General features: G+C 47.2%; 3 protein-coding genes across 5 annotated transcripts in view; 2 read left to right on the forward strand and 1 right to left on the reverse strand.

The window, feature by feature from the left end:
* Nucleotides 1-16,839, forward strand: part of LOC149342661 (uncharacterized) — an 86,135-nt gene extending 69,296 nt beyond the window's left edge. Inside the window, exons 5-6 of the mRNA XM_089545134.1 lie at nt 14,251-14,441; nt 15,598-16,839. Coding sequence (XP_089401260.1) covers nt 14,251-14,441; nt 15,598-15,889 — 483 coding nt within the window. The 3' untranslated portion in view covers nt 15,890-16,839. The remainder of the gene's footprint in view (nt 1-14,250; nt 14,442-15,597) is intronic.
* Nucleotides 99-11,933, reverse strand: LOC149342664 (uncharacterized). Its single transcript, XM_089545128.1, has 5 exons — nt 11,633-11,933; nt 11,450-11,538; nt 3,902-4,092; nt 2,517-2,745; nt 99-359 (listed from the first exon to the last, which is right to left on the reverse strand). The coding sequence occupies exons 1-5, from the start codon at nt 11,664-11,666 to the stop codon at nt 306-308; spliced, it is 597 nt and encodes a 198-aa protein (XP_089401254.1). The 5' UTR covers nt 11,667-11,933; the 3' UTR covers nt 99-305.
* Nucleotides 16,840-17,385: 546 nt separating the features above from the next.
* LOC149342665 (uncharacterized) overlaps nt 17,386-27,477 on the forward strand; it is a 45,618-nt gene continuing 35,526 nt past the window's right edge. Inside the window, exons 1-4 of one of the 3 annotated variants that reach the window (XM_089545132.1) lie at nt 17,386-21,035; nt 21,134-21,225; nt 24,252-24,442; nt 25,572-25,801. In XM_089545132.1, coding sequence (XP_089401258.1) covers nt 21,002-21,035; nt 21,134-21,225; nt 24,252-24,442; nt 25,572-25,801 — 547 coding nt within the window. In that variant the 5' untranslated portion in view covers nt 17,386-21,001. The remainder of the gene's footprint in view (nt 21,036-21,133; nt 21,226-24,251; nt 24,443-25,571; nt 25,802-27,477) is intronic. The other 2 variants (XM_089545131.1, XM_089545133.1) reach the window with 2 other exon arrangements.

Genomic DNA, 27,477 nt, shown 5'->3' on the forward strand with positions numbered 1-27,477 from the left:
ACATTCAAATGTTCTTTAAAAGTGCTGCATTGCGCAAAATGTGTCTAGACTTACTTCATAACGTTTGCGTGGCTTGTTCTTTGCGATCAGAGACTGTGTGCGTGATAACGAATTTATTTTACAACCGGAAGATGCGCGCACGTGTTCCGGCTTCGAAGTTCGGCATGCAAGGCCCATTTCTGGGGCTCGCACGCCATAGGAGTTCGCTTGCTACCCTGCGCTTGAACTCCTCCCAGGCTCATCGAGCTGAAGTGGTGTTTTGGCTCGAGAGCGACGCCGCCTTCAGCTCGTAATGCGCCCCGCACCTACTGGGTGCGCTCCGCAGGCAGCCACTGGAGCGCATCTGGCGGTGCTCGTACCTGGGACACAAGGGCAGAACTCAGGCACATGGTTTAACGTGGTAAAAACTATTCCGAACCAGTCACCACAACTGCAGTCATAAGCTGCAGAACCTCGTTAGGTGTCCCAGTAGTCTTAGATGCACGTGGTCTTGAAAGATAAGAAGGCGACGTGAATCTCATGTAGTCAGCCCTGCCGCCCCGCACAATGAAACAAAATGGAAAGTCGAAGTGCAAGGAGCGCAGAGAAGCAGTTATCGATACAAATTTCAAGGGTTTAAGTTGTTACGAGAACCTGACTCACAAAACTGTTGACATATATGCCGGACGCGGCTCTCCAACTATTTGGTATAATATCCGAAAATACCTAATTCGAAGACATTCAGCCCAATGTTTAGACTTAGCAGCCAAACAGCAGTGCAGGATTCTTGCAGGTTTCAGTCTGGAAAATGTTTGGTCCCTAGGATGCTCAATGACACGCTCTCGTTAAAGCATATCTGGATCAAAAAATTGCCGACGACTACGTAACTTCCTAATGGGAAATCTGAGCGGAGCTAATCAGCTGTTTCAGCTTTTCAAGAGACTGAGGCTAAGAATTCGAGCAAGACACGTATGTAGAATTACAAACAACTAGTTATTTTTCACACATATTCCTTCTTCAAGAAACACTCCGCTAACAGTTCTTGATTGTCACGAAGGAAGTTTATGGTCAGTGAAAGAGATGGAATATATACGCTCGACTTGCTGCGCCAATGCCTGGTCCTACGTTACGCGACGAAGAGAGGGCAGCGCCTGACTGATGCCGATGACGCTGCTGGCGAGTCGAGTGAACGTGGCTCACGGCGGCGGCTATGAGTTTCGGCTTGGGCGGGCGGGAGAAATGGCTGCAAGATCACGCTGCCCCGGCTACGGAGCTGATTACGAGAAGAAATGGCGGCGTCGCGAAACGCAGGAACCGGCATCAAAGTGCTGCGCTCTAAAAACGATCATATATAATGTGTGATGAGTGTCTGATTAAGCTGCTACTGCACTCGCTAAGTACTTGTCGTTCATCACTCCACATCAACATCCTTGTAAAGAGCCTCGTACCTTTCGTAAGCCTGTGCGACTGGAAGACGATTAAAGGCCGGCAAAAATCTCTAAAGGAGTCAGAGGACTCGAACCATTGGTCGATACGTTTCTTGCAGCCAAAGCCTCCCTCCCCCTCTTAAAAACAACGTCCTTTACGGGCCCGTATGTGACTAGCCAACCTCTAAATCTGTAGGTGAATCTAAATTTCAACGAAGGCAGCGAGCCCTGAAGAGAGGGTGGTGGATTTCATTGGGGGCAAGAAAGATCCGGGAGCTCCCTCTCGATAAAAAAACTATTCTTTGCTCTTTCAAGCGGACTCGCGGAACACGTCGGTCATTGCCTCATTAATTAACCAAAAAAATTGCCGACGATTACGTTACTTCCTAATCGAAATGTGAGCGCCGCTGATCAGCTCCTGGCGCCATTTCTCCCCTACGCCCGAGCCGAAACGCATGGCCGCCGCCGTTCGCAACTGTGTGAATATTCAACATTTTCATTTTATTCAAATGTATTCAATCTTTCATAACAATCCCTTACAATATTTCAATATTCAAAATTTTTGGCCAATAATGTTGGACATCACAAGAGCGGCCGCCCCAGGCTCAATGTCTCTGTGAAGTCGTAGCTACTGACGGTACCCCAATGCGCTTAACGTCTTTTTATTAAAAGGGGGAAAAATGAGGGTCACCTAAGGTGGGTAAGGACGAACCGGCCGCCACAATTTTTGACCAGGACAAACCCTGAGAGAATTACGATCTACAGGTCACACATTTGGCTGTCTACATATTAAAAACTACCAAAGACTTAAATTGGACGTAGATATATCCTAGTTGAATGAAAAGTCACACATTTGGTGTTCTATTTGTGGTTCTTTAGGATGTTCGCGCACTCCTAGGGACGAAGCTCAGAGCTGCTATCATCTCAACAAACGCCAGGGAGTTCTCCCTGGAGGACACTTAGACATGATATGGCGTTGCATTTCATCTGTTTATTGAGGCCGGCCGCCTATGCCGTCTCGGGTGTTATCCGGTGAGATTCCACATTTCAGCCAGGAAAACGCATTCGCAAATAAAACTTCCCATGTTCGCCACTCCCGTGTGCACTTACCGGCACCGGTTGCCACATGCGGGGATCCGGTGAGGGTTCCGAAGGCTGCACGTCTCCGAACACATCCGTCGATGACGACACTGCCCGAGCACGTGCTGTGCCGTGCAGAGTTTCGACCTGTGCGCCCTGCACGTGAGCCACCGCCTGGTGGACACGGACCCCGCGATCATTGGGCCAGAACCTCGAGTATTGTCCGCCACCCAAAGTGCAGCGATGATGGCAACGCTCACTGCGGGTGCAATAGAAACAGCGAGTAATATCAGATTTGGAGTCAAGTAAGATAAGAGACCTCGAAATTTCTTTTTTTTTTCTGGCAGGAGAGAAGACGATGTCTATGCTACACCAACGTGAGCAGACAGTGTTTCCTTGGAGCAACAATAGCAATTCAGAAATTGGATAGTCGAGCGGAATGCGAGTCCCAATGAAACTTTTCTTTGAATATAGCTTCAGTGCATCGGTGTCTGAAGAATGCGTGCGAAAAAAGGGCGAGATAAAACCCAACTGTGCACGTAACCTGCGATGTAATTTTTCCGTGTCAAACGCAGCGGCGTTACACAAAGCTTAGCAAGAGAAGCAAGATCATATTTTAGGCGAAATTCCAGTGACTTTCAGAACAGTCTCTTTCTAGTACCCGACGGAAATGCAAGTTACAACAGTACGGCAGTGCAATTGTCGCATTTTGCTACATGCCCGAACCTGGTAGCATTGTTAGGCAAAGTTTCGTTGTTTTTTTTCTTTTTGTGATATTCTAGTATGTGGGGAGTTCGGCCCAAATTTATGAGTTTCCTAATTTCATATCCAAGAAGTTCCGCCGCAAAATCTGGAATTGAGAATATTTGACTGGTGTAACTGAAGACATATAAAAACAAACATCACAAAATCTGTACACAAAGATATACATAACTGATAGAGATGTAGGTAATAAAATAGATGCAGAGGACACAAAAACAACAAAACGCGAAATATTAAAATTGCACAGATCTCATGCGGCTTAAAGCTTACGGCAAGCAATGTAGACTCATGCAGTAAACAATATCATGAGGGGGACACGGAAGAAGTCCTTGCATGACCTGGTATGTAATCATGCTGTGAATAATGGAAGTTTTAAATACCCACCTTTGCAGGCTTATGCAACAAGCGCAGTAGATATTTTAGAAAGCGTAATCACGTTTACGAATTCCTGGGAAGATATTGCGCGAAGACTCGCGTGCGAGTTCCTGGACGCAAGTAAGATGCACCACTTCAGAAGCGTACGAGGAAAATACCACTCACGCGAAAAACAAAAGCATTGTTTAGGCTGTGAAGCTTGAGACGTTGTCCTACATATACGAGCCGGAAATGAAGTCACACGCCCGTAGCGCTCCTTATCAATCAGGGTAGCTTACCGATATTTCCTGCGGCGCTTACACCCATGGCGACTTGGTTGAGTCGATACCATGCTGGCAGCGTTAGCCACGAGTTGCACAGAACGTCTTCGGTCATAGGTACAGTCCCTGGTATCCCCAAGTCTTCCTAAAGCTTCTACACGTGCTTCGTACGAGACCTTGGACTCCTGGTCCATGGTTGCTTGTTCAGTCTGAACCGAAAAAAAGTATCAAAACAGTTAACTGCGCCCAACATGTATAACAAGCAGACGCGCTGGACACTAGCAGCTGCAGTTTTGAAATGTGAGGTAAAAGCTCATGTAGAAAGTTTCTGAACCCATATCAAGAAAAAATCCCGGCCATTTCTCCCACCACCCTTGTAAGTTTAGCCTTAACAATGGAATATTCTTTAGGCACCTCATCTATCGGTGAATTTGATTGAAATAAAAGACGGGCGTCATCACTTACTGGATAATACGGGGCTACCTGAACAAGATAGTTAGTCGGCTCGTGAAAAGGCTCGCAAAAGCCCGATCCGCGAGCCATCTTTTCGTGTTGTTCACAGTTTTTAGACCCCATTTCGCACAGAAACACGGACATCGATCACGCACATATCTTTTGGCATTGAAGCCAGAAGGTGCCCCTTCCACCACTCAACCTGCGGCTGAAAACGCTACGCAGCTGCGTGGCAGAGGTTTCTCGCGTCTGAAGTCGAATCAACTGTGAATATTCACGTTATGAGACAGCTTAACTTCAGATCACCGTGTGACTAGCATCCTGGTCTGAATCAGAGAAGGGGCTTTTCTTGTGAAGAGATATTCTCTTAATGAGTAATAAAAGAAGTAGTCATGGTTTATCGATAAATAGCTGTGTTATGGAAAAGAACAAAGATTTAAGGAAATGTTTTAGCTATTTATTTCCGGGCATATAATTGAACTGAGCATTATGAGCTAACGAAAAAATAAATAGGAATCTGAGAAGATGCTCCAAGCTGCCCTAAAAGCGGCGTAAACATTTTTCTTGAACGCCTTCATTACATTGAAAACTACGTACAGCTTCACTATTTCCACAAGTAAATCAGCGAAAATCGATTACGAAACGCCTCATTTCAAAGACTACTCCTTATAATTGCGCAAATTCTCGGAACGCGTCCGAAACTGTAGATTGGGAACGCTAGCGCGTGCAGGTTAAAAAGAGACAGATCAAAGAAAACAAAACGAAGCCCTGTTTATAATTGAAAAGTAAAGAGGCAATAATAAATAAAAACTAAAAAAAATTCGGCTGCGGTTCAACTACTCGAATCTGGTAAGAGAGCGGATGGTATGGCGTTTCGGGCAACAATACGCCCCCCATGGTTGATCAGGAGTGTTTGCTCGCCCAGGGAACGCTGCGGCCTAGTGCTGCAGTGCAGCGTGTGTGCCACAGCTTTGCCAGCGCTAACACATGCAGCCCACATCTTTCTCTCGCCACCCCACGTACCTCAAAGCGCCATTCAGGCATCCACTGACCCAGAGCCAGTTATGCGCATCGGCGTGCAAAACGTTGTCAACGCAAACGCAAGCAAAGCGCATCTGTCGCTACCGACACGCCACGTAGCTTAAAGCACGACTGATGTGTCTACTGTGCCAGGGGGCCAGTTGGGTGCATTTCCTTTCCGTTCCTTTATCTGTTGGCAACCTGGCATGGGCTTTGGTTATGAAGGTTATTTCAAGGTCAAACTTGCGGCGACGGCGAAATTGGCTTTACCTAGCCAGCGCCTCCTATATTTTTTCAATGCCCGGCAGAAAGGCTCCCAGCCACCCTGCGGACCCTCTCCTGTCACTCTCTCCCGTTTGCCTGATTTCGCCACCCGCGGAGCTTCTGGCTGACACTACGCTGTCGGCGGCCGTCCCGCTTCGCAGCCTTCTCGTGCTGCTAACCAAGGCGTCGCTGGATGGGCAAGCCCTCTCCTTGCACGAGAAACGTCCATTTTCGACTTCGGTGCTTCTCATCGATCGCGTTCACCATGCGGTACTGCTGCGTGCCGATGTGCACTTCAAGTGCCAGGAAGAAAGATCCAGGCGTATCCTTCCACGAGATCCCGGCTGACCTCGAGGGTCGACAACAGTGGATCAAGGTGATTTCACGTAAGGATTGGGAGCCAAATTCTACATCGAACTATTCAGTTGTGGGCAGCAAGCACTTCAAGATCTCTGATTTTAAAGACAATACTAAAATCCGCCAGTTAAAGAAGGGAGCAGTACCAAGTGTGTTTCCCTGTTATCCATCTTACAAACAGCCTGCAGCTTCGATAGTGCGCAGTGACTCAAGCAGTCGCAAGCGCGCTTCGGGGCTAAACACCAACGGCTGCTCTGCGAAGAAGAGGCGCAAAACGACACTTTCGGCTGACGCGTGTGGCGTAAGACCCGTTGACTGCGCTGCGGAGCCCGAAGACGTCTCAACAGCGGTCGTGGAGCCAAGTAGCACGCCATTTCTTGACAACGCAGCCCCAGCTTCGCCGGCCGCGGCTTGTCCTCAGCTTGATGTCACCATCGGCGAGGAGCACACAGCACCGGCTTCTCTCCAGCCATTTGTGTTTGCAAGGCGGGCGTTCGGAACGCAGACAGAATCGGCCAGAATGAGCGCCAACAGTTTTTTGCATCACAAGAGGTGCAAAGAAAAGGAGCGTGCTCTTCGTCTCCAGGTCGCAACACTGAAGCATACAGTCGACAAATATAAAGAGGAGCTGCGGAAATTGAAAGAGGATTGTAATGTGAGCTCTTTCCTGGATGTCACTGCAGACGGCGAGCAGAAAATTGTGAAAGCTGCGTTTATTGTGGATCAGGTGAAAAACTATACCAAGAAGAGAGCAACATGGGGTGAGACAACTGTAAGGTATTGCATTGTTCTCAGGAACCTATCCACCAAAGCCTATGAATACATCCGTTCTGAAGGGCTGCTGCGTTTGCCATGCAGGAATACTTTGCACAAGTATATAGGTAAGTCAACTGGAGATGTTGGTTTCAGCCCTTTGGTGCGTTTAAGGCTTGAAACAGAGCTGGCAAACTTACCTGCAGAGCAGTAAAAAATGTGCAGCTTAATTGTCGACGAGATGCGCATAAGGCAGAGGTTAGAATACAACAAGCAGCGTGATGCATTCATCGGGGATGTCAGTATGGGCTCTGATTTGGAGCACTTGGAACCAAGTGACAAAAATGACCACCTGGCAAACTCGCTGCTGTGTTTCCTGCTGTGCGGCCTAGCTGCGCATTTTAAAATTCCAGTTGGTTATTTTTTTACGAAATGCTGCACGGGATCAGACCTCGCTACGGTCATCACACATGTTGTGAAGAAAACTGAACAACTAGGGTTTGAGATTGTTCGTATTGTGGCCGACAACCATAAAATTAATGTTGCAGCAATGGACATTTTGTGCAAAGGGCAGATGCAGATATCAGCCCCACACCCAGCTGACCCTTCCAGACAACTCTTCTTGGCATTTGATCAGTGCCATATCTTAAAGAATATAAGATCGCAGTTTCTTGCGAAGTGTATAGGTGGGAAGAAAGAAATTTCATCAGCACCTTTGAAAGAACTCTACAAAATGCAGAGTGGATCCACAGTGAAACCAGTAATGTTTTTGACACGTAAACACCTTTATCCTTCAAATCTGGAGAAAATGAGTGTCAGGCACGCCGTGCAGATTTTCTCACCCCCTGTGACTGCAGCACTGCAGTACATGAAAGATCAAGCTGGACATACATGCGATGTTATGTTTCAAACAGTGGGTCCCACTGTAGAATTCATGATAGCAGTTCACAGATGGTTTGTCCTCATGGATGTAAGTAACACCCAGCAATATATTCACAAGAACGACCCAGACACTCGACATTTCAGTGACCCGGATGATTCGAGGTTGCAGTGGTTGGAAGACACCTTCCTTGCATACTTCAAGGCTCTGAAAGATGCAAGTCACCCGGGTAATTTCTTGAGCAAAGAAACGTATCATGCACTTGGTCATACAACAGTATCTAATGTCATGTGCATTCGATTTCTTCTAAAAGAAAAAAAATTCATTTTCGTCCTCACGAGAAAATTTTCCAGTGACCCCATCGAGGCGTTGTTCGGTCTTCTTCGAAGGACAGCCGGATGCAACGACGCAATGGACATGAGAAGTGTGCTCAGTGGTCTGGAAAAGATGTTGAAGACTGGTATTGTTTCTTCATCAATGAGAAGCAATGTCAATGCGTCAACATCGTTTTGTGCTGCCAAAGCAGTTTCAGGCCCAAGCACCCAGAACGTCAACCGCCTGGAGAAGCCATTTTTTCCATCAGCAGCTGAAAATCGGCTGCGAGAGGTCTGCACCTGGCCAAAGCAGTGGCTTCCCAACCCAGAGATCGCAAGCGTAGCTCTGATTGGAGGGTATATAGCCCGTGTCATGACAGAAAAACTGAGCTGCCAGGACTGCATTGACACTGTCGAAAAACCAAAAGGAAATGCACCTGTGGATGGACTTATAGCGTATCAGGATAGGGGGATTGAAGTACCCAACAAGAGAGCTAATTAATGTGTTGTTGAGTCTCAAGAGGTTTGTTGACATTGTTCTGTACTTCAGAAAAGCCATTGAAAAACCGCTGGAATCCAGTGTGGAGCGCGCTGTTGGCATTTTGATGGACACCCCTGTTTTGCATTGCAAAAACGAAGATGCAGGTCACAGGAAGCAGTTCCTGGAACTTTTGTGCCGGAAGTTCATAAAGCCATTGCTCACCAATCATGCAATGAATATTACAGATAAGAACTCTGTGATGAAAATGTACCCAAAAAAACCACTGTCGCGTAAAGTTCTGAAACTGTAGTGTGCAGAGTGCTTTTGTTTTTGTTCTATGAATTGCTCCAATGTGGAAAATATATGCCATTTCCTTGTTGTCCATGCATTAAAATCTGTTCTTAACAGGCCTTCTCATATTGTAGAACCCGATTTCTTACTTCATACAGAAATAGTCCAGTACTGGCACTTAGCAACACAACTTAAGATGCAGTAACTGTCCCCCTCAGTGAAAAATCTGAACCGTGCCGTTACTGAGAGGATTCAGAAAGGTAATAAGAGAAAGGGGTTCCGTAGTTAAGGACTCCGGAATAATTTCGGACATCTGTGTTCTCTTATGTGCAATGATGTTGCACAGTTCATGGGCGCTTTCGCATTTCGCCTCCATCAAACTGTTACCGCCGCATTTTCAAGATTTGGTCTCGCGTCTTTTGGGTCAGCAACTACCATAACGAAAAGAAAAAATTAGGAGTCACTTTGGCGACTAAAGTGGTGCAAGGCGAAAGCCTTATACAGCATTCTGTCACGAATGTGGTTGTGAATGATGATTCAAGTGCTGCCAGCGAATGACGCGTCCATTGGCTGTCTGCGTGTGTTACTGATGTGTGGTTAACATGTTAAGCTTCGCCTGTAAGAGTGGAACGCGACAGCGTCTTGCAACGCTGCCAGGGAGTCCACAGAACGCCATCGCCAATTCGGCTGTACGCCTTGCTGGACGGTAAATTTATTTTTTGAGGAAAGGAAATTATCTCTCTCGCATATCTGGGTGGACACCTGCACCTCGCCGTAAGGGAAAGGGGGAAGATGGGAGTGAACGAAGACGCCGTATTAGCTAGACGCGCCTTTGTTCATTCCAAACCATTGAGCTGGCATTACGGAGTGGCTAGCGTGCTCGTATCGCACTCCGGAGACCCTGGTTCGATTCCCCAACTCGACCAATTTCGTTCTCGGTTTTATTGATTTATGTGGTCTAACTAGAAAGGTTAATTAGGCTATTTCATATATATATTATTGTATTTCTATCCATAGTGTTCTGTCATTCACCTGTCAATTGTTGGAACTGTCTAGGATGTTCGACACAACGTATATGAAACGAGCAACGTCGAACTGAGTGGGGAAGTGCGTGGTGGTGGAGCGAACGCGGCTTTATCTGTTTTTTCCAGCAGCGTCTCCTTCCGCGGACGCTGTTGTCGCTGCGGCGCGCGTCTTTCTTTTCTTTTCCTCTTTCTTCTCACCTCTTCATTCTCCTCATTCTTAATTAGGCTAATTGATTAATTAAGCAATTAACTAAACTCAGTCCAACTTAGTTGGAGCATCACTTTACGATCCCTTTGATTGGTTGCATGGTTACTAGCCAAAGTACAATTGGCCCCATTTGAAATTCGCGCACTGTGACGTCACGAGCATTTCGACCAATTGAAAAGCGTGACATTTTCTGTCGACAACTCCTGCTTACAACGATGAGGCATTAAAGGCTTCCGCCTTAATAGCCGATATTTATCGTTTTCGATAAACAGAAGAGCAGCACCGAGCATCATCGCGCTAGCGCGAGCCTTTGAAAGCGCTGCGCGCATGCTGCGCGAGCGAAGAGCGCAGCCTGGCCGGCCTGGCGATAGTGTCAGGTAGCATCGCCAACCTGCGGCCAGCGTGTGAAGCGCGGCGGCTCGCGAGCTCCCATTGTTCAGCGCCCGGTCTGACGGGCATCAAAAAATATGGGAGGCGCTGACCTAGCGTAGTGAAGCTTTCACTTCAACACACTCACACTCAACACGCTCACGAGACTACAGGTAAAAGGAATGAGACCATCAGTTCTTGAGCGTCCCATGCGAAGCGGGGATGCTTTGCAGACAGGGCGGACGCGGATGGGTGACCTGCGACGCGTCGCTGGCGTTGCGTTCAAGGAAGCGGCGGAGGGGGACAGAACAGGGACACAAAGGAGCAAAGCGCTCCTTTGTGTCTGTGCTCTGTCGGGAACCAGGGTGTAGTAGGAGTGTAGAGGACCAGAGGAAGACGCCGGTGAACTCCCGTCAGCAGCCCTAGGAATTAGGCAGTAGCCGGAGACCCATAGCCATGACCCGTCGACGGAGTCACGAAACGCTGCAGGCTTAATGCAGGCTACCAAAGGGGTCCTCTCGGCAGCTTGGGCCACAGTCCATCGCCTGCCACCTCCACGCTTCAATCTCCACAAACTCCGCTACGCTCTCTCCCTTCACACCTCAGTTCGTTCACACGTCAGCTCAACGCTCATCGTGCTCGCTCATCGCCGCCGTCGCCTTGCAATCACCATTTGCACATGCACATGTGGAACGCTGGGCTGGCACGTGCAGCGCTCCACTGTCGACGCACCACACCTAAAAATCCCCTAACGATTTCTTGCGCACCTCGGAAAGATATTTGCACTTCATCCTCCACAGAAAACTAGCATCCGATTTCCAAGCAAGTGACCAGAAATAAGGAAGTTGTAATTCCACCTAAAAGAGTTAGTGATGCAATGCCCGTAATTTCAACAGATACCGCTTTCCTCTCAAGGGCGGCATGGTCTGAATATATTACAAAATGCTTACTCTAGGCTAACTACACTAATTATCGCGCAGTACCCAAAGATTGAAAATATTAGACGCTCAGATGGTCTCATGCCATAATCTGAGGAAGGAGAACGCGCTTTTAGGATGATCCTTTTCCAACCGATGCTTTTCCCAGTTTATGTATTTCGTTGGCTGAAAGTGGCCTTTAAGAGCTGACCAGAATCGGTGTCACTAACTTACCTCAGTCTGCGCCGTACCTACAGGAAATGAATGCACAGTCAAGACTAGATCCAGAGCCGGGACACGTAAGGTCGTATTGTCTCTTCTGGCTGCAAAATAAAATAAATTAAGCTTAACAAGATCATTTCGACGAAGAAAAGAGGTACCAAGCGGGAACAAACACTGTTAACGAGAAGCTATTACCTGAAGGAGGTAGCCTCGTACCTGGCGGCAGCATGCAGAAGGCTAGGCGCTCCCGCAAGTGGAACGCGCGAGACGCGTGTGACGAATGCGCTGCTCAAACAGGCAGTTTTCGTATCGGCGTGAATAACAAGGAAGGAAATCATCATTATGAACATAGTGGACGATGGTGATGATAATCTCAACACTGTTTTAGAGCGCAGCCGTTTGGCGTAAATTTGTTTTTTGTGGAAAGTAAATGGTGCAGTATCTGTCTCGCATATCTATGCGGACACCTGAAGCGCGCCGTAAGGGAAGGAAGGTGGGAGTGAAAGAAGAAAAAAATTCAGGGGCACTTTGACTGTGCGTAGAGGCGAAAGCGTTTTCCGCACCACTTTGCCTATGTGACACTGGTGACGTCACCACTGGATGACGTCACACATAATTGATGATGATGTGATGACAAATTACTAATTAGTGACTAATTACTGATTAATGACTTTATGCTAATTAACTGCTAATTAATGACGCTTAAGCTTCGACCTTAGGAGTGGAACACGACAGCGCGTTGTAGCGCTGCCAGGCAGTCCACGGAACGCCACCACCCGTTCGGCGCGATGCGTTGCCCTTTGAACGGAACGCTTTTTGAGGAAAGGAAATGCTGTCATCTCGGTGGACACCCGAACCGCACCGTACAGGAACGGAGGAAGTGGGAGTGAAAGAAGAAAGAGAAAGAGGGGCCGTAATGAAACTGAGAATTGTATTTGAGGAAAGGAAATTACCCAGTAACTGGTTCGTATATCTCGGTGGACACCTGTCAAAATTCAGGGGGCACTTTGGATCTAAAGTTTTGCAAGGGGAAAGCGTTTCCTGGCACTCTGTTTGTCTTTATTTACTTTTTATTTTGCATATTTTTTTTGTTTTTGCTGCTTTTCTTATTGTTTTTATTTTTATTTTCATATCTTATTTTTATTTTGTTTTAATTTTGTTTATTTTTATTTTTTATTTTTTATTTTCCTGACTTTATTCGTTTTATTTTATTTATGAAACCCATGCATTCACTAGATGCGCCTTTGTTCTCAAACCTTGAGCCTTCGTGGCGGAGTGGTAGCGTCTCCGCTTTAAATGCCAAAGGCCCTGGTTCGATTCCCACCCTCGACGCCGTTTCTTTTTCAGCAGTGACGCCGAAAGGCGGACAAATCTGCCGACGCGTCTGTCGCCACCGCTGCCGACGCGTCTGCTAACGACAGTATGAGGCATTAAAGGCCTTCGCCTTAATAGAGAAAGAGGTGCCGTAGTGGAGGTCTCCGGAATAATTTCGACCAAGTGGGGCTGCAATGGCTTACGCAGTCAGTGGACGCCTGAATGGCGCCTTGAGGTATGTGGGGTGGCGAGAGAAAGATGTGGGCTGCATGTGTTAGAGCTGGCAAAGCAGTGGCAGAAACGCTGCCCTGCAGGACTAGGCCGCAGCGTTCACAGGGCGAGCAAACACTCGTGATCAGCCATGGGGGGCGTATTGTTGCTCGAAACGCCATACCATCCGCTCCCTCATCAGATTCGAGTAGTTGAACCGCAGCCGATTTTTTTTTAGTTTTTATTTATTATTGACTCTCTACTTTTCAATTATAAACAGGGCTTCGTTTTGGTTTCTTTGATCTGTCTCTTTCAAACCTGCACACGCTAGCGTTCCCAATCTACAGTTTCGGACGCGTTCCGAGAATTCGCGCAATTATAAGGAGTAGCCTTTGACATGAGGCGTTTCGTAATCGGTTTTCCCTGATTTATTTGTGGATATAGTGAAGTTGTGCGTACTTTTCAATGAAATGAAGGCGTTAACGAAAAATGTTTACGCCGCTTTTAGGGCCGCTTGGAGCATCTTCTCAGATTCCTATTTATTTTTTCGTTTGCTCATAATGCTCCGTTCAATTATATGCCCGTAAATACATAGCGAAGACATTTCCATAAATCTTTGTTTGTTTCCATAACACAGGTATTTATCGATAAGCCATGACTACTTTTGTTACTCACTAAGACAATATCTCTTCACAAGAAAAGCCCCTTCTCTACTTCAGACCGGGATGCTAGTCTCACGGTTAACTGAAGTTTGTCTCATACCGTGAGCATTCACAGTTGCTTCGAATTAAGAGGCCAGAAACGTCTGCCACGCTGCTGCGTAGCGTTTTCAGCCGCAGGTTGAGTGGTGGAAGGGGCACCTTCTGGCTTCAATACCAAAAGATATGTGCGTGATCGATGTCCGTGTTTCGTAGAGAAATTGGGTCTAAAAACTGTGAACAACACGAAAAGATGGCTCGCGGATCGGGCTTTTGCGAGCCATTTCACGAGCCGACTAACTATCTTGTTCAGGTAGCCCCATATTCTCCAGTAAGCGATGACGCCCGTCTTTCTTTTATTTCACTCAAAGTCACCGATAGATGAGGTGCCTAAAAAATATTCCATTGTTAAGACTAAACATAAAAGGGTGGTAGGAGAAATGGCCGGGATTTTCTCTTGATATGGGTTCAGAAACTATCTACATGAGCTGTTACCTCACACTTCAAAACTGCAACTGCTAGTGTCCAGCGCGTCTGCTTGTTATACATGTTGGGGGCACTTAGCTGTTTTGATACTTTTTTTCGATTCAGACTGAACAAGCAACCATGGACCCGGAGTCCAAGGTCTCGTACGAAGCACGTGTAGAAGCTTTAGGAAGACTTGGGGATACCACCGACTGTACCCGTGACCGGAGGCGTTCTGTGCAACTCGTGGCTAACGCTGCCAGCATGGTATCGACTCAACCAAGTCGCTATGGGTGTAAGCGCCGCCGGAAATATCGGTAAGCTACCGTGAGTGATATGGAGTTCTACGGGCTTGCGACTTCATTTCCGGCTCGTATATGTAGGACAACGTCTCAAGCTTCACAGCCTAAACAATGCTTTTGTTTTTCGCGTGAGTGGTATTTTCCTCGTACGCTTCTGAAGCGGTGCGTCGCACTTGCGTCCAGGAACTCGCACGCGAGTCTTCGCGCAATATCTTTCCAGGAATTCGTAAACGTGATTACGCTTTGTAAAATATCTACTGCGCTTGTTGCATAATCCTGCAAAGATGGGTGTTTAAAACTTCCATTATTCACAGCATGATTACATACCAGGTCATGCAAGGACTTCTTCCCTGTCCCCCTCATGATATTGTTTACTGCATGAGTCTGCATTGCTTGCCGTAAGTTTTAAGCCGCATGAGATCTGTGCAATTTTAATATTTCTCCTTTTGTTGTTTTTGTGTCCTCTGCATCTATTTTATTACCTACATCTGTATCAGTTATCTATATCTTTGTGTACAGATTTTGTTATGTTTGTTTTTATATATCTTCAGTTAGACCAGTCAAATATTCTCAATTCCAGATTATGCGGGGGAAATTCTTGGATATGAAATTATGAAACTCATAAATTTGGGCCGAACTCCCCACATACTAGAATATCACAAAAAGAAAAAAACAACGAAATTTTGCCTAACAATGCAAAGAGGTTCGGGCATGTAGCAAAATGCGACAATTGCATTGCCGTACTGTTGTAACTTGCATTTCCGTCGGGTACTAGAAAGAGACTCTTGTGAAAGTCACTGGAGTTTCGCCTAAAATATGATCTTGCTTCTCTTGCTAAGCTATGTGTAACGCCGCTGCGTTTGACACGGAAAAATTACATCGCAGGTTACGTGCACAGTTGGGTTTTATCTCGCCCTTTTTTCGCACGCATTCTTCAGACACCGATGCACTGAAGCCATATTCAAAGAAAAGTTTCATTGGGACTCGCATTCTGCTCGACTATCCAATTTCTGAATTGCTATTTTTGCTCCAAGGAAACACTGTCTGCTCACGTTGGTGTAGCATAGACATCGTCTTCTCTCCTGCCAGAAAAAAAAAAAGAAATTTCGAGATCTCTTACCTTACTTGACTCCAAATCTGATATTACTCGCTGTTTCTATTGCACCCGCAGTGAGCGTTGCCATCATCGCTGCACTTTGGGTGGCGGACAATACCCGAGGTTCTGGCCCAGTGATCGCGGGGTCAGTGTCCACCAGGCGATGGCTCACGTGCAGGGCGCACCGGTCGAAACTCTGCACGGCACAGCACGTGCTCGGGCAGTGTCGTCGTCTACAGATGTGTTCGGAGACGTGCAGCCTTCGGAACCCTCACCGGATCCCCGCATGTGGCAACCGGTGCCGGTAAGTGCACACGGGAGTGGCGAACATGGGAAGTTTTATTTGCGAATGCGTTTTCCTGGCTGAAATGTGGAATCTCACCGGATAACACTCGAGACTGCATAGGCGGCCGGCCTCAATAAACAGATGAAATGCAACGCCATATCATGTCTAAGTGTCCTCCAGGGAGAACTACCCGGCGTTTGTTGAGATGATAGCAGCTCTGAGCTTCGTCCCTAGGAGTGCGCGAACATCCTAAAAAAGCACAAATAGAACACCAAATGTGTGACGTTTCATTCAGCTAGGATATATCTACGTCCAATTTAAGTCTTTGGTAGTTTTTAATATGTAGACAGCCAAATGTGTGACCTGTAGATCGTAATTCTCTCAGGGTTTGTCCTGGTCAAAAATTGTGGCGGCCGGTTCGTCCTTACCCACCTTCGGTTACCCTTATTTTTCCCCCTTTTATTAAAAGGATGTTAAGCGCATTGGGGTAGCGTCAGTAGCTACGACTTCACAGAGACATTGAGCCTGGGGCGGCCGCTCTTGCGATGTCCAACATTATTGGCCAAAAATTTTGAATATTGAAATATTGTAAGGGATTGTTATGAAAGATTGAATACATTTGAATAAAATGAAAATGTTGAATATTCACGCAGTTGCGAACGGCGGCGGCCATGCGTTTCGGCTCGGACGTAGGGGAGAAATGGCGCCAGGAGCGCGTTGCCTCAGCTGCGGGGCTGGTTACGAGGGACAACGGCGACGCCGAGAAACGCGGGAACGGGCATAAAAGAGCTGCGCTCTAAAATCAGAAGTTGTCTGCAATGGTACATCAATGTCTTCCTCGTATTATTTGCCTCAATCTATCGAAAAGCTGGAAAAGCTGATCAGCGGCACTCACATTTCGATTAGGAAGTAACGTAATCGTCGGCAATTTTTTTGGTTAGTTGATGAGGCAATGACCGACGTGTTCCGCGAGTGCGCTTGAAAGAGCAAAGAATAGTTTTTTTATCGAGAGGGAGCTCCCGGATCTTTCTTGCCCCCAATGAAATCCACTCTTTAGGGCTCGCTGCCTTCGTTGAAATTAAGATTCATCCACCGTGTTTTAGAGGTCAGCTTGTCACATACGGGCCCGTAAATGACGTTGTTTTTAAGAGGGGGAGAGGGAGACTTCGACGGCGAGGAACGAATCGACCAATGGTGCGAGTCCTCTGAGTCCTCTCGAGATTTTTACCGGCCTTTAATCGCCTCCCGGTCGCATAGGCTTACACAAGGGACGAGGCTCTTTACAAGGAAGTTGATGTAGAATGACGAAGGCAAGTACTTAGCGAGCGCAGGGCAGCTGAATCGGACAATCATCAGGCATTACGTATGATCGTTATTAGAGCGCAGCCCATTGGAACCGGTTCCTGCGTTCCGCGGCGCCGCCATTTCTTCTCATGATCAGCTCAGTAGCCGGGGCAGCGTGATCTTGGAGCCATTTCTCCCGCCCGCCCAAGCCGAAACTCATAGCCGCCGCCGTGAGCCACATTAACTTGACTCGTCAGCAGCTTCAGCGGCATCAGTCAGGCGCTGCCCTCTCTTCGTCGCGTAACGTAGGACCAGGCATTGTTGCAGCAAGTCGAGCGTATATATTCTATCTCTTTCACCGACCACAAAGCTTCCTTCATGACAATCAAGAACTGTTAGCGGAGTGTTTCTTGAAGAAGGAATATGTGTGAAAAATAACAAGTTGTTTGTAATTGTACATACGTGTCTTGCTCGAATTCTTAGCCTCAGTCTCTCGAAAAGCTGAAACAGCTGATTAGCTCCGCTCAGATTTCGCATTAGGAAGTTACGTAGTCGTCGGCAATTTTTTGATCCAGATATGCTTTAACGAGAGCGTGTCATTGAGCATCCTAGAGACCAAACATTTTCCAGACTTAAACCTGCAAGAATCCTGCACTGCTGTTGGGCTGCTAAGTCTAAACATTGGGCTGAATGTCTTCGAATTAGGTATTTTCGGATATTATACCAAATAGCTGGAGAGCCGCGTCCGGCATATATGTCAACAGTCTTGTGAGTCAGGTTCTCGTAAAAACTTAAACCCTTGAAATTTGTATTGATAACTGCTTCTCTGCGCTCCTTGCACTTCGACTTTCCATTTTGTTTCATTGTGCGGGGCGGCAGGGCTGACTACATGAGATTCACGTCGCCTTCTTATCTTTCAAGACCACGTGCATCTTAGACTACTGGGACACCTAACGAGGTTCTGCAGCTTATGACTGCAGTTGTGGTGACTGGTTAGGAATAGTTTTTACCACGTTAAACCATGTGCCTGAGTTCTGCCCTTGTGTCCCAGGTACGAGCACCGCCAGATGCGCTCGAGTGGCTGCCTGCGGGGCGCACCCAGTAGGTGCGGGGCGCGTTACGAGCTGAAGGCGGCGTCGCTCTCGAGCCAAAACACCACTTCAGCTCGATGAGCCTGGGAGGAGTTCAAGCGCATGGTAGCAAGCGAACTCCTATGGCGTGCGAGCCCCAGAAATGGGCCTTGCATGCCGAACTTCGAAGCCGGAACACGTGCGCGCATCTTCCGGGTGTAAAATAAATTCGTTATCACGCACACAGTCTCTGATTGCAAAGAACAAGCCACGCAAACGTTATGAAGTAAGTCTAAACACATTTTGCGCAATGCAGCACTTTTAAAGAACATTTGAATGTGCGTGAGCAAGTTCTGCACATATTTCTGTGGTGAGTTGCCAATCAGTAGTGAATTGAGAGTTTTGTCTGTTGCGCTACCAAAGGTCAACGAACAGCTGCACAAAAACACTCCTGTCTTTATTGAGAGCCATTACTGCTTAAAGTAGAGCCATGTGGAAAACACGTGCTCATAATGTGTTGATAATGATAATGATAACAGTATGCGACATCGGTATTAAGCAAAGTTGTTACAGTTTGTCACTCAGCCGGTAACAAAATAACAAGAAATAAAAGAACTCGCAGAAATATATAAAGAATATGAAACAGAACAAAAACAATGGCTGCAAGACTGGGACAGACCACCAGGCCGTGTTCGACACCGCGCACGCCGAGAATACCCGTCCTCAGAGTTCTCTAATCACAGATGCAATACCATCAGTCTAACGATCGTCGCCGCCATACCAATTGCTGGCGACCATTATGTTCTTGGTTCTTTGTCGAATAATCTACATAAGCCATTGCAGCGCTATTTGTTTGGTTTTTAGGTCGAACAGCTTGTTTATTACGTTGATGGACAGCACGATCTTCGCGCAATCAACTCGTCGCTTGGCGTTGTTCTGGGAGCTTCGGCTCTCAGCGAGATGACCTCGTCCAGATAAGGGCTTGTTCTCATTAGCAGCATTTCCATCCTATTCTCTAGAGGACAGTGAAGGGAAGTCAAAGATCATTAGCTTTTCGCTGTTCCTACCAGGACAACACACAGGGAACTGGCAGAGTGACAAGTGGTCGATCCTGAAATTGGTCAACAGCACATCTTTAACAAAAGATTTCTATATAACACACAGTATAGTTTAGCATATAATGCATATCTTTGCATATCGTTTAGTCTTGGTTTTGCAGTGAAAACACATATGTAAATCTAAGTAGGTGGTTGTATTATGAGGTCTAAAAAGAGTGGCCTTTAACGTGCCACTGGTATCACTGGTAAACTAGGATGTGTTCCGCTAAGCAAATCTGTATAATTTAGGCAGACTGGAATTATACATGGGCAGCAAAATAGAGAAGGAATGCTTTTGGGGCATCAATTAACCGCTGCACCACCACACCAGGAGTGGTATGACGATTCCTAGTGGGTGGTCTATGAATGCACAGCAGAGAATAAACAATCACGCACAAGTTCACATTTGCTCATTAAAGCTATCGCGTAGTACCCTTAGGGCGCAGCTAAAGTGTACCCTCCTTTTCTTTGCACACATCAGTGAACAACCGCAGCATTTTCTTTTTTTTATGAAGGCTATTGTCGCAAAACTATAGTGGCTTGCTGTGTCACCGTGTGTAGTGATGTTCACTCGTCTGCTAGTGTCGTCCCATTGCGATACAATGGACCCTAATTTTTGAAGCGTCTTTCCCGATGACTTTGCTGGTCTCCTTTCTCAGATCACGGCGCAACACGTAGGCATTGTCACGGAAAAAGACGAGAACGGCGACAAGACAAAATGCTATGTGGAAAACCAAAACTGGAGCTAAAAAATCGTGCTGAGGTCCAAAATCGCGCACTGCCAAAGGCTGACTTCCGGGACAATGCCGCTTACTTCCGGTGGTTTCACTTTCGGGAGCTCGATGCGCCATCCAGCCCCCTAGTGGACATCAGTGGTTAATGCCGCCGATTCGATCACTATACTCCGTTTCATACATCATGTGCAACGCGGTGAAGGCTACGGAAGTAGTCCGCAGAAAAAAATAAAGAGAGGTGTATCCCTCCGCGCTGTTTTGTGGCCGTGCGGTCTAACGCGTCGCTCCATCTTCCTCCCTTCCCGTTACGGCGAGGTTTAGGTGTCCACCGAGATATGACAGACACACTTCCTTTCCTCAAAAACCAATTTACCGGCGAGCAAGGCGTATTTGTCCGCGTTTCAGATTGGTCCAAATTGTCGTCACGCCGTTGAGCTCGACGCCAATTTCTCAAAAGTAAAAGGGAGGCGGCCAGAAAGAGTATAACACGGCGGCCAGCGGGGACAGCGAAAACGTGAAATGGAAAAAGACGACACACGCAAAATACAAAATCACAGATCTCGACCGATTCATTCGCAATATCATCGTTTTTTGTCACGCTGATGACAAATGTATTACCCACGAAGCCTGTCCGCAATGCATTTGTTATTTTTCGCTCACCACAAGCAACGCACTATTTTCTGTTTCTATTTTCCTTCAGCAGTGCATTATAGTATCTGTTCTCGCTTCGGCGAGCGCGGCTTCGGCCGCTTCTTTTTGAGCAGCGTCCGCTCCGGCGGACGCAGTTGTTGCTGCGACGCGCGTCTTTTCTTTCCCTTTGCTCTTTCCTCTGATCTTTTAACTCTCCTCTATCTGCACGTGGCAGCGGTGGTGGCTTGGCTCGAGCCAGTAGCAGGCCCGTGCAATTTCCTCTTCATCCTTCTCTCAGTCACAACAACAACAACAACAGCAGTGCATTAGGCACGCACGCCTAGCGCGTTCCACTTGCGAGCGCGCTTAGCCTTCTGAATGCTGCCGCCAGATACGAGGCTACCTCCTTCAGGTAAGAATAGCTTCTCATTAACAACGTTTGTTCCCGCTTCATCTCTCTTTCCCTCATCTAAATGCTCTTGTTTAGCCCAATTTTATTTTATTTTGCAGCCAGAAGAGACAATAGGACCTTAGGTGTACCGGCTCTGGATCTAGGCTTGCCTGTGCCTTCGTTTCCTGTAGAAGCTACGGCGCAGTCTGAGGTAAGTTAGTGGCACCGATTCTGGTCAGCTCTTAAAGGCCACTTTCAGCCAACGGAATACGCAAGCGCGGAAAGCCATCGGTTGGAATAGGATAATCCTAAAAACGCATTCTACATACGCAGGTTACGGCATGAGACCATCTGAGCATCTAATATTTTTAAATTTTAGGTGCTGCGCGATAATTAATGTAGTTAGCCTACACTAAGCCGTTTATAATATATTCAGGCCATGCTGCCCATGGGAGGAACGCGGCATCCGTTTAAATCGCGGGCATTGTATCGTTCACTTTTAGGTGGCATTAAGCTTTGTCCATTTCGACCACAAACTTTCTTTTTTCTGGTCACTTCCATGGAGATCGGATGCTAGTTTCTGTAGAGGATGAAATGCAAATATCTTTGTGAGGTGGGCAACAAATTGTCAGGGATCGACAGTGGTGCGTCGACAACGAAGCGCTGCATGTGCCAGCCCAGCATTGCGCGTGTGCATGCGCGAATGGTGATTGCAAGGTGACGATGAAAAGCTTAGTGAGCACGAGGAGCGGTTAGCTGAGTGCGACGAAACCGAGGTGTGAAGGGAGACTCCGTCGCAGAGTTCAGAGACTGAAGCGTGGAGGTGGCAGGTGATGGACTGTGAGTCCATGCTGCTGAGGGGCCCCCTTTGGTCACCTGCATTAAGCCTACGGCGTTTCGTGACGCTGTCGACTGATCGCGGCTATGCGTCTCCGGCTATTGCCAAATTCCTGGGTCTGTTGACGGGAGTCCACCGGCGTCTCCGTGTGCTCCTCTCCACTCCTACTACACCCTGGTTCCCCTCTGCCGCTTCCTTGAACGCAACGCCAGCGACGCGTCCCATGTCATCCACCCGCGTCCGCACTTTCTGCAAAGCATCCCCGCTTCACCTGAGACGCTCAAGAACTGCTGGTCTCATTCCTTTACCTCTCATTCCATGCTCGTATTGAGTGTGGGCGTGTTGAAGGGAAAGCTTCCTTGCGCTAGGCTAAAGCCAGTTTCGTCGTGGCCACAAGTTTAACCTTGAAATGACTTTCATAACCAAAGCCGATGCCACGTTGCCAACACATAAAGTAATGGAAGGAAATGGCGCATGACTGGCCCTCTGGGACAGTAGACACTTCAGTCGTGCTGTAAGCTTCGTGGTGGTAGTGACAGATTTGCACTGCATACGTTGGCATTGACAACTTTGTGGTTGAAACGCGACAGTGAATCCAAAGGCCATCGGCGTTCATTGTGTTCAGTGGCGTTGATAAGGAAAGGAAGTGCGCATAACTGCCTCCCTGTGTTAGTGGACGCTTGAATCCCGCTTTGAGGTACGTGGGATGATCAGAGAGAGACGTGAGCTGTATGCGTTAGCGCTGACAACGTTGTGGCCAACACACGTCATTGCAGCAATAGGCCGCAGCGTTCATTGGGCGAGCAAGCTCTCGCGATCAACCATGGGCGCGTATTGTTACCCGAAACGCCATACCACCCGCTCTCTGTCAGATTATAGTAGTTGAACCGCAGCCCATGTTCTATAAGTATTATGTTCTATAAGTATTATTACGCCGGGCAGACGGAACACGGAATTTTGTACACGACGCCCTGGGCCTTTTCTCTGGGCTGCCGGTTTTTTGGGCGGGGCAGAAGGCGACCGATAGTGCTCTTTGCTTTTAAATTATAAACATGGCTTCGTTTTGTTTTCTTTTATCTGTCTCGTTCCAACTTGCTCGCGCTAGCGTTACCCGTCAGCTGTTGGGGGCGCGTTCCGAGAATTCGCGCAATTACCAGGGGTAGTGTTTCACATGAGGCGTTTCGCAATCGATTTTCCGTGATTTATTTGTGGAAATAGTGATTGTACACAGTTTTCACTGTAATGAAGGTGTTCACGTAAAATGTTTGCGCCGCTCTTAGGGCAGCCTGCAGCAGCTCCATAGATTAGTTTTATTGCGAAAGCAATACTAGCACTTACACGCCTTTGCCGTGCCGCGGCCGTGACCACCATTGACCTTCATTTGACCTTGATTGCATTAGATTGGATTATATTCGATTATATTTGATTGGATTGGATTGGATTGGATTGGACTGTACTGGACTGGACTGGACTGGATTGGATTGGATTAGATTACATTACATTACATTAGATTAGTTTGCATTGGATTGGATTGGAATGGAATGGATTGGATTTGATGGGATGGATTGGATTGGATTGTATAACCGATGCATCACCACAAGTCTAACCACAAGCGCCACCACCAGCTACACTACCAGCTGTACCATGGCGTAGGTGCGGATATTGCTTTCGCAAATACCGGGCTTAACAAAGCTAAGCCACAGTGAATTTTTTTTCCTTTGCTGATAATATTCCGTTCGGTTATATGCGCTTAAATCAAAAGTGAAAACATTTCCATAAATCCTCTTTCGTTCCCATAAGAAAGTTATTTCTCAATAAACCTTGATTACTTTTTTTATTGCTCATTACGGGAATATCGCTTCACGAGAAAAGCTCCTTCTCAACTTCAGACGAGGATGCTAGTCTGACGGTGCTCTCGGGTAGAATAAGCTGTCTGATACCGTCAGCATTCACAGTTGCTTCGACTTCAGAGGCGAGTAACCTCTGCCCCGCTGCTTCGTGGCATTTTCAGCTGCGAGTTGAGTGGTTGAAGTGGCAGCTTTCTGGCTTCAATGCTAAAAGATATGTGCGAGATGATGTCCATGTTTCTAGACTATCTTGTTTATCTAGCCCCGTAATATATAGTAAGTGATGACGCCCGTCTTTCTTTTATTTAAATCAAAATCACTGATAGATGATGTGTCAAATGAATATTCTGTTGTTGTCAAGTCCAAATTTACAAGGGTAAGAGGAGAAATGGCGAGGTTTTTCTCTTGATATTGGTTCAGAAACTACGTATACCTCAGCTTTTATCTCACCGGCGGCAATCATTTCAAAACTGCCACAGATAGTGTAAAGCGCGTGTACATGTTATGGATGCAGTGCACGATTAACTGTTTTTATACGTTTTCTCGATTAAGATTGAGCAAGAAGCCAAGGACCCCGACTTCAAGGTCTCGTACGAAACACGTGTAGAAGCTTTAGGAAAACTTGGGGACACCAACGACTGTACCCGTGACCGGAGGCGCTCTGTGCAACTCGTGGCTAACGCTGAGAGCATGGTATCGACTCATCCAAGTCGCTATGGGCGTAAGCTCCGCAGGAAATATCGGTAAGCTACCCTGATTGATAAGAAGGTATACGGGTGTGTGTCTCAAGCTTCACGGCCTAAACACTACTTTTATGTCTTTGACGTGAGCGGTATTTTCATCGTACGCTTCTGAAGTGGTGCGTCGCACTTGCGTCGAGGATTTCGCACGCCAGTCTTCCCACAATATCTCCCAGGAATTCGTAAACGTGATTCCGCTTCGCAAAGTATCTGCTCTGCTGGTTACATATGCCTGCAAAAATAGGTATTCGTAACTTACATTATTTACAGCAAGATTACAAAACAGGTCACGCCTCTTCCCAGGACCTCTTCCCTGTTCCCCTCATGATGTTGCTGACTGCATGAGTCTAGATTGCTTGCCGGAAGTTTTCAGCCGTACGAGATCTGTGCAATTTTATTATTTCTCCTTTTGTTGTTTTTGTGTCGTGTGCATCTAATTTATTACCTACATCTGTATCAATAATTTATACCTTTGCGTACATCCAGAGTTAATATATTTGTTTTTTATATGTCTTACAGCTACACCATTCAAATATTCCCATTTTCAGATTTTGCAGCGGAACCTCCTCGATATGAAACTCATAAAATTGGGCCCAATTCCCGACATATTAGACTACCACAAAAAAATCAACAAAATTTTGTCTAACAATGTTACCTGTTTCGGGCATGTGGAAAAATGTAAAAATGGCTTTGCCGTACTGTTGTAAGGCAGATTTCTGTCAGGTACTAGAAAGAGACTGTCTTGAAAGTCACTAGAGTTTCGCTTAAAATATGCTCTTGCTCCTCTCGCTAAGCTATGTGTAACGCCGCGGCGATTGACTCGGAAAAATTACAACGCAGGTTGCCTACACAGTTCGGTTTTATCTCGCCCCTTTTTCGCACGCTTTCTCAGGCCACTGATGCACTGAAGCCATATTGAAAGAAAAAATTCATTGGGACTCGCATTCCGCTAGAATTTGCACTGTCTGAATTGCAGTTGCTGCTCCGAGGAAATACTGCCTACTCTCGTTGGTGTAGCATAGACATTGTGTCTTCTCTTATGCGGCAAAAAAAAAATTTAGCTTACCCCTAAAAATTTCAGCTTACCCGTCTCCAACCCTGAGATCACTCGCGGTTTCTATTGCACCCGCAGTGAGCGTTGCCATCATCAGTGGCCTTTGGGTGACCGACAATACACGAAGTTCTGGCTCAGTGATAGCGGGCTCCGTGTCCACCAGGCGATGGCTCTCGTGCAGGGCGCACCGGTCGAAACTCTGCGGGCCACATCACGTGCTCGTGCAGCCGCATCGTCGACGGATGTGCTCGAAGGCGTGCAGCCTTCGGCACTCTCACCGGATCACTGGCAGGTGGGAACCGGTGCTGGTAAGTGCACACGGGAGTGGTGCACACGCGAAGCTCTTTCAAACCGATTTGGGGCCGAGAGTTGCGAATGCGTTTTGCTGGTTCAAAGGTAGAATCTCATCCGATAAAACTCTAGACGGCATACGCGGCCGGCCGCAATAAACAGATGAAAGGCAACGCCATATCATATGTGTAAGTTTGCCCCCAGAAGAACTCCCAGCCGTTTGTTGAGATGATCGCTGCTCTGAGCTCCATTACTAGGCGTGCGCAAACATCCCCAAGAATACCAAATAAAACACCAAATTTGTGGCTATTATCCCAGCTAGGATAGATGTATGTGAAATTTAATCGTCTTTAAGAGTTTCTGATAAGTAGTCAGACAAATGTCTCCTTTACATCGTAATTATCTCATGATTCGTCCAGTGTAGAAAATGTGGTGGTCTCTTCGTCCTTCCGCACCTGCCATGACCCTGATTTTTTTGTCCTTTTCAAAAAAAAAGACAAGCGCACTGGGGCAGCGTGGCGAACAGCGCACGCAGTGGAGAACGGCGGTGGTCATGCGTTTCGGCTCGGACGTGCGGGATAAATAGCGCCAGGAGCGCGCTCAGCAGTTGGTTACAAGAGACAACGGCGACGCCGCGAAATGCAGGGAAGAGCTGAAAACAGCTGCGCTCTGAAATAACAAGTTGTCTGTAATTGTACACAAATGTCTTGCTAGCATTATTTGCCTCATGTATAGAAAAGCTGAAACAGCTGGTGAGCTGCGTTCAAATCCGGCATTAGAAATTAACGTAATCGTCGGCAATTTTTTTCCTTAGTTAATGAAGCATTGACCGACGTTTTCCGTATGTGCACTTGAAAGTGCAAAAAGTAGCTTTTTATCAGGAGGAAGCTCTCGGATCCTTCTAGCACCCAGTGAAATCGACCGCTCTCTCTCCAGGGCTCTCTGCCTTCATTCAAACTGATTTATCCACAGTTTTAGAGGACAGATAGGTGTCTCAGAGTCGCATAAGGCTCGCAGAGGACCTTGTTGTTTATTGGGGAGGGAGACCTCGACTGCCAGAAACGTACCCAATGGTGCGAGAGCTCTGAGTCCTCTCGAGATTTTTGCCGGCCTTTAATCGCCTTCCACACGCACAGGCTTACACAGTGGACGCAGCTTTGTACAAGGAAGATGATGTGGAGTGATGAACGACAAATACTTAGCGAGCCCAGTAGCAGCTGAATCGGACTGTCTTCACACTTCATATTTGATCGTTATTATAGCGCGGTTCTCTGGCGCCCGTTCTTGCGATTCGAGGCGTCGCCGTTCTCCCTCGTAACCAGCTCCGCAGCCGGGGCAACGCGCTGCTCTAGCTGCGCGCGCTCCTGGCGCCATTTCTCCCGCACGCCCAAGTCAAAACGCATGGCAGCCGCCGTTCGCCACGTTCACTTGACTCGCTAGCAGCGTCATCGGCATCAATCAGTCACTGAACGCAGAACAGGGCATTGGTGCGGCAAGTCGAGCATATATCCATCTATTTCTCTGACGAGAAAGCTCCCTTCATCACAATCAAGAACTCTTGTGGAGTGTTCCTTGAAGAAGGAGTGTGTGTGAAAAACAAGTTGTCTGTAATTGCACATGCATGTCTTGCTCTAATTGTTTGCCTCAATCTATCGAAAAGCTGGAACAGCTGATGAGCTGCGAACAAATTTTG

The sequence above is a fragment of the Amblyomma mixtum genome, chromosome 5 (genome assembly GCF_055824585.1).
Source record: "Amblyomma mixtum isolate Tamu chromosome 5, ASM5582458v1, whole genome shotgun sequence".
Taxonomy (NCBI): Eukaryota; Metazoa; Arthropoda; class Arachnida; order Ixodida; family Ixodidae; genus Amblyomma; species Amblyomma mixtum.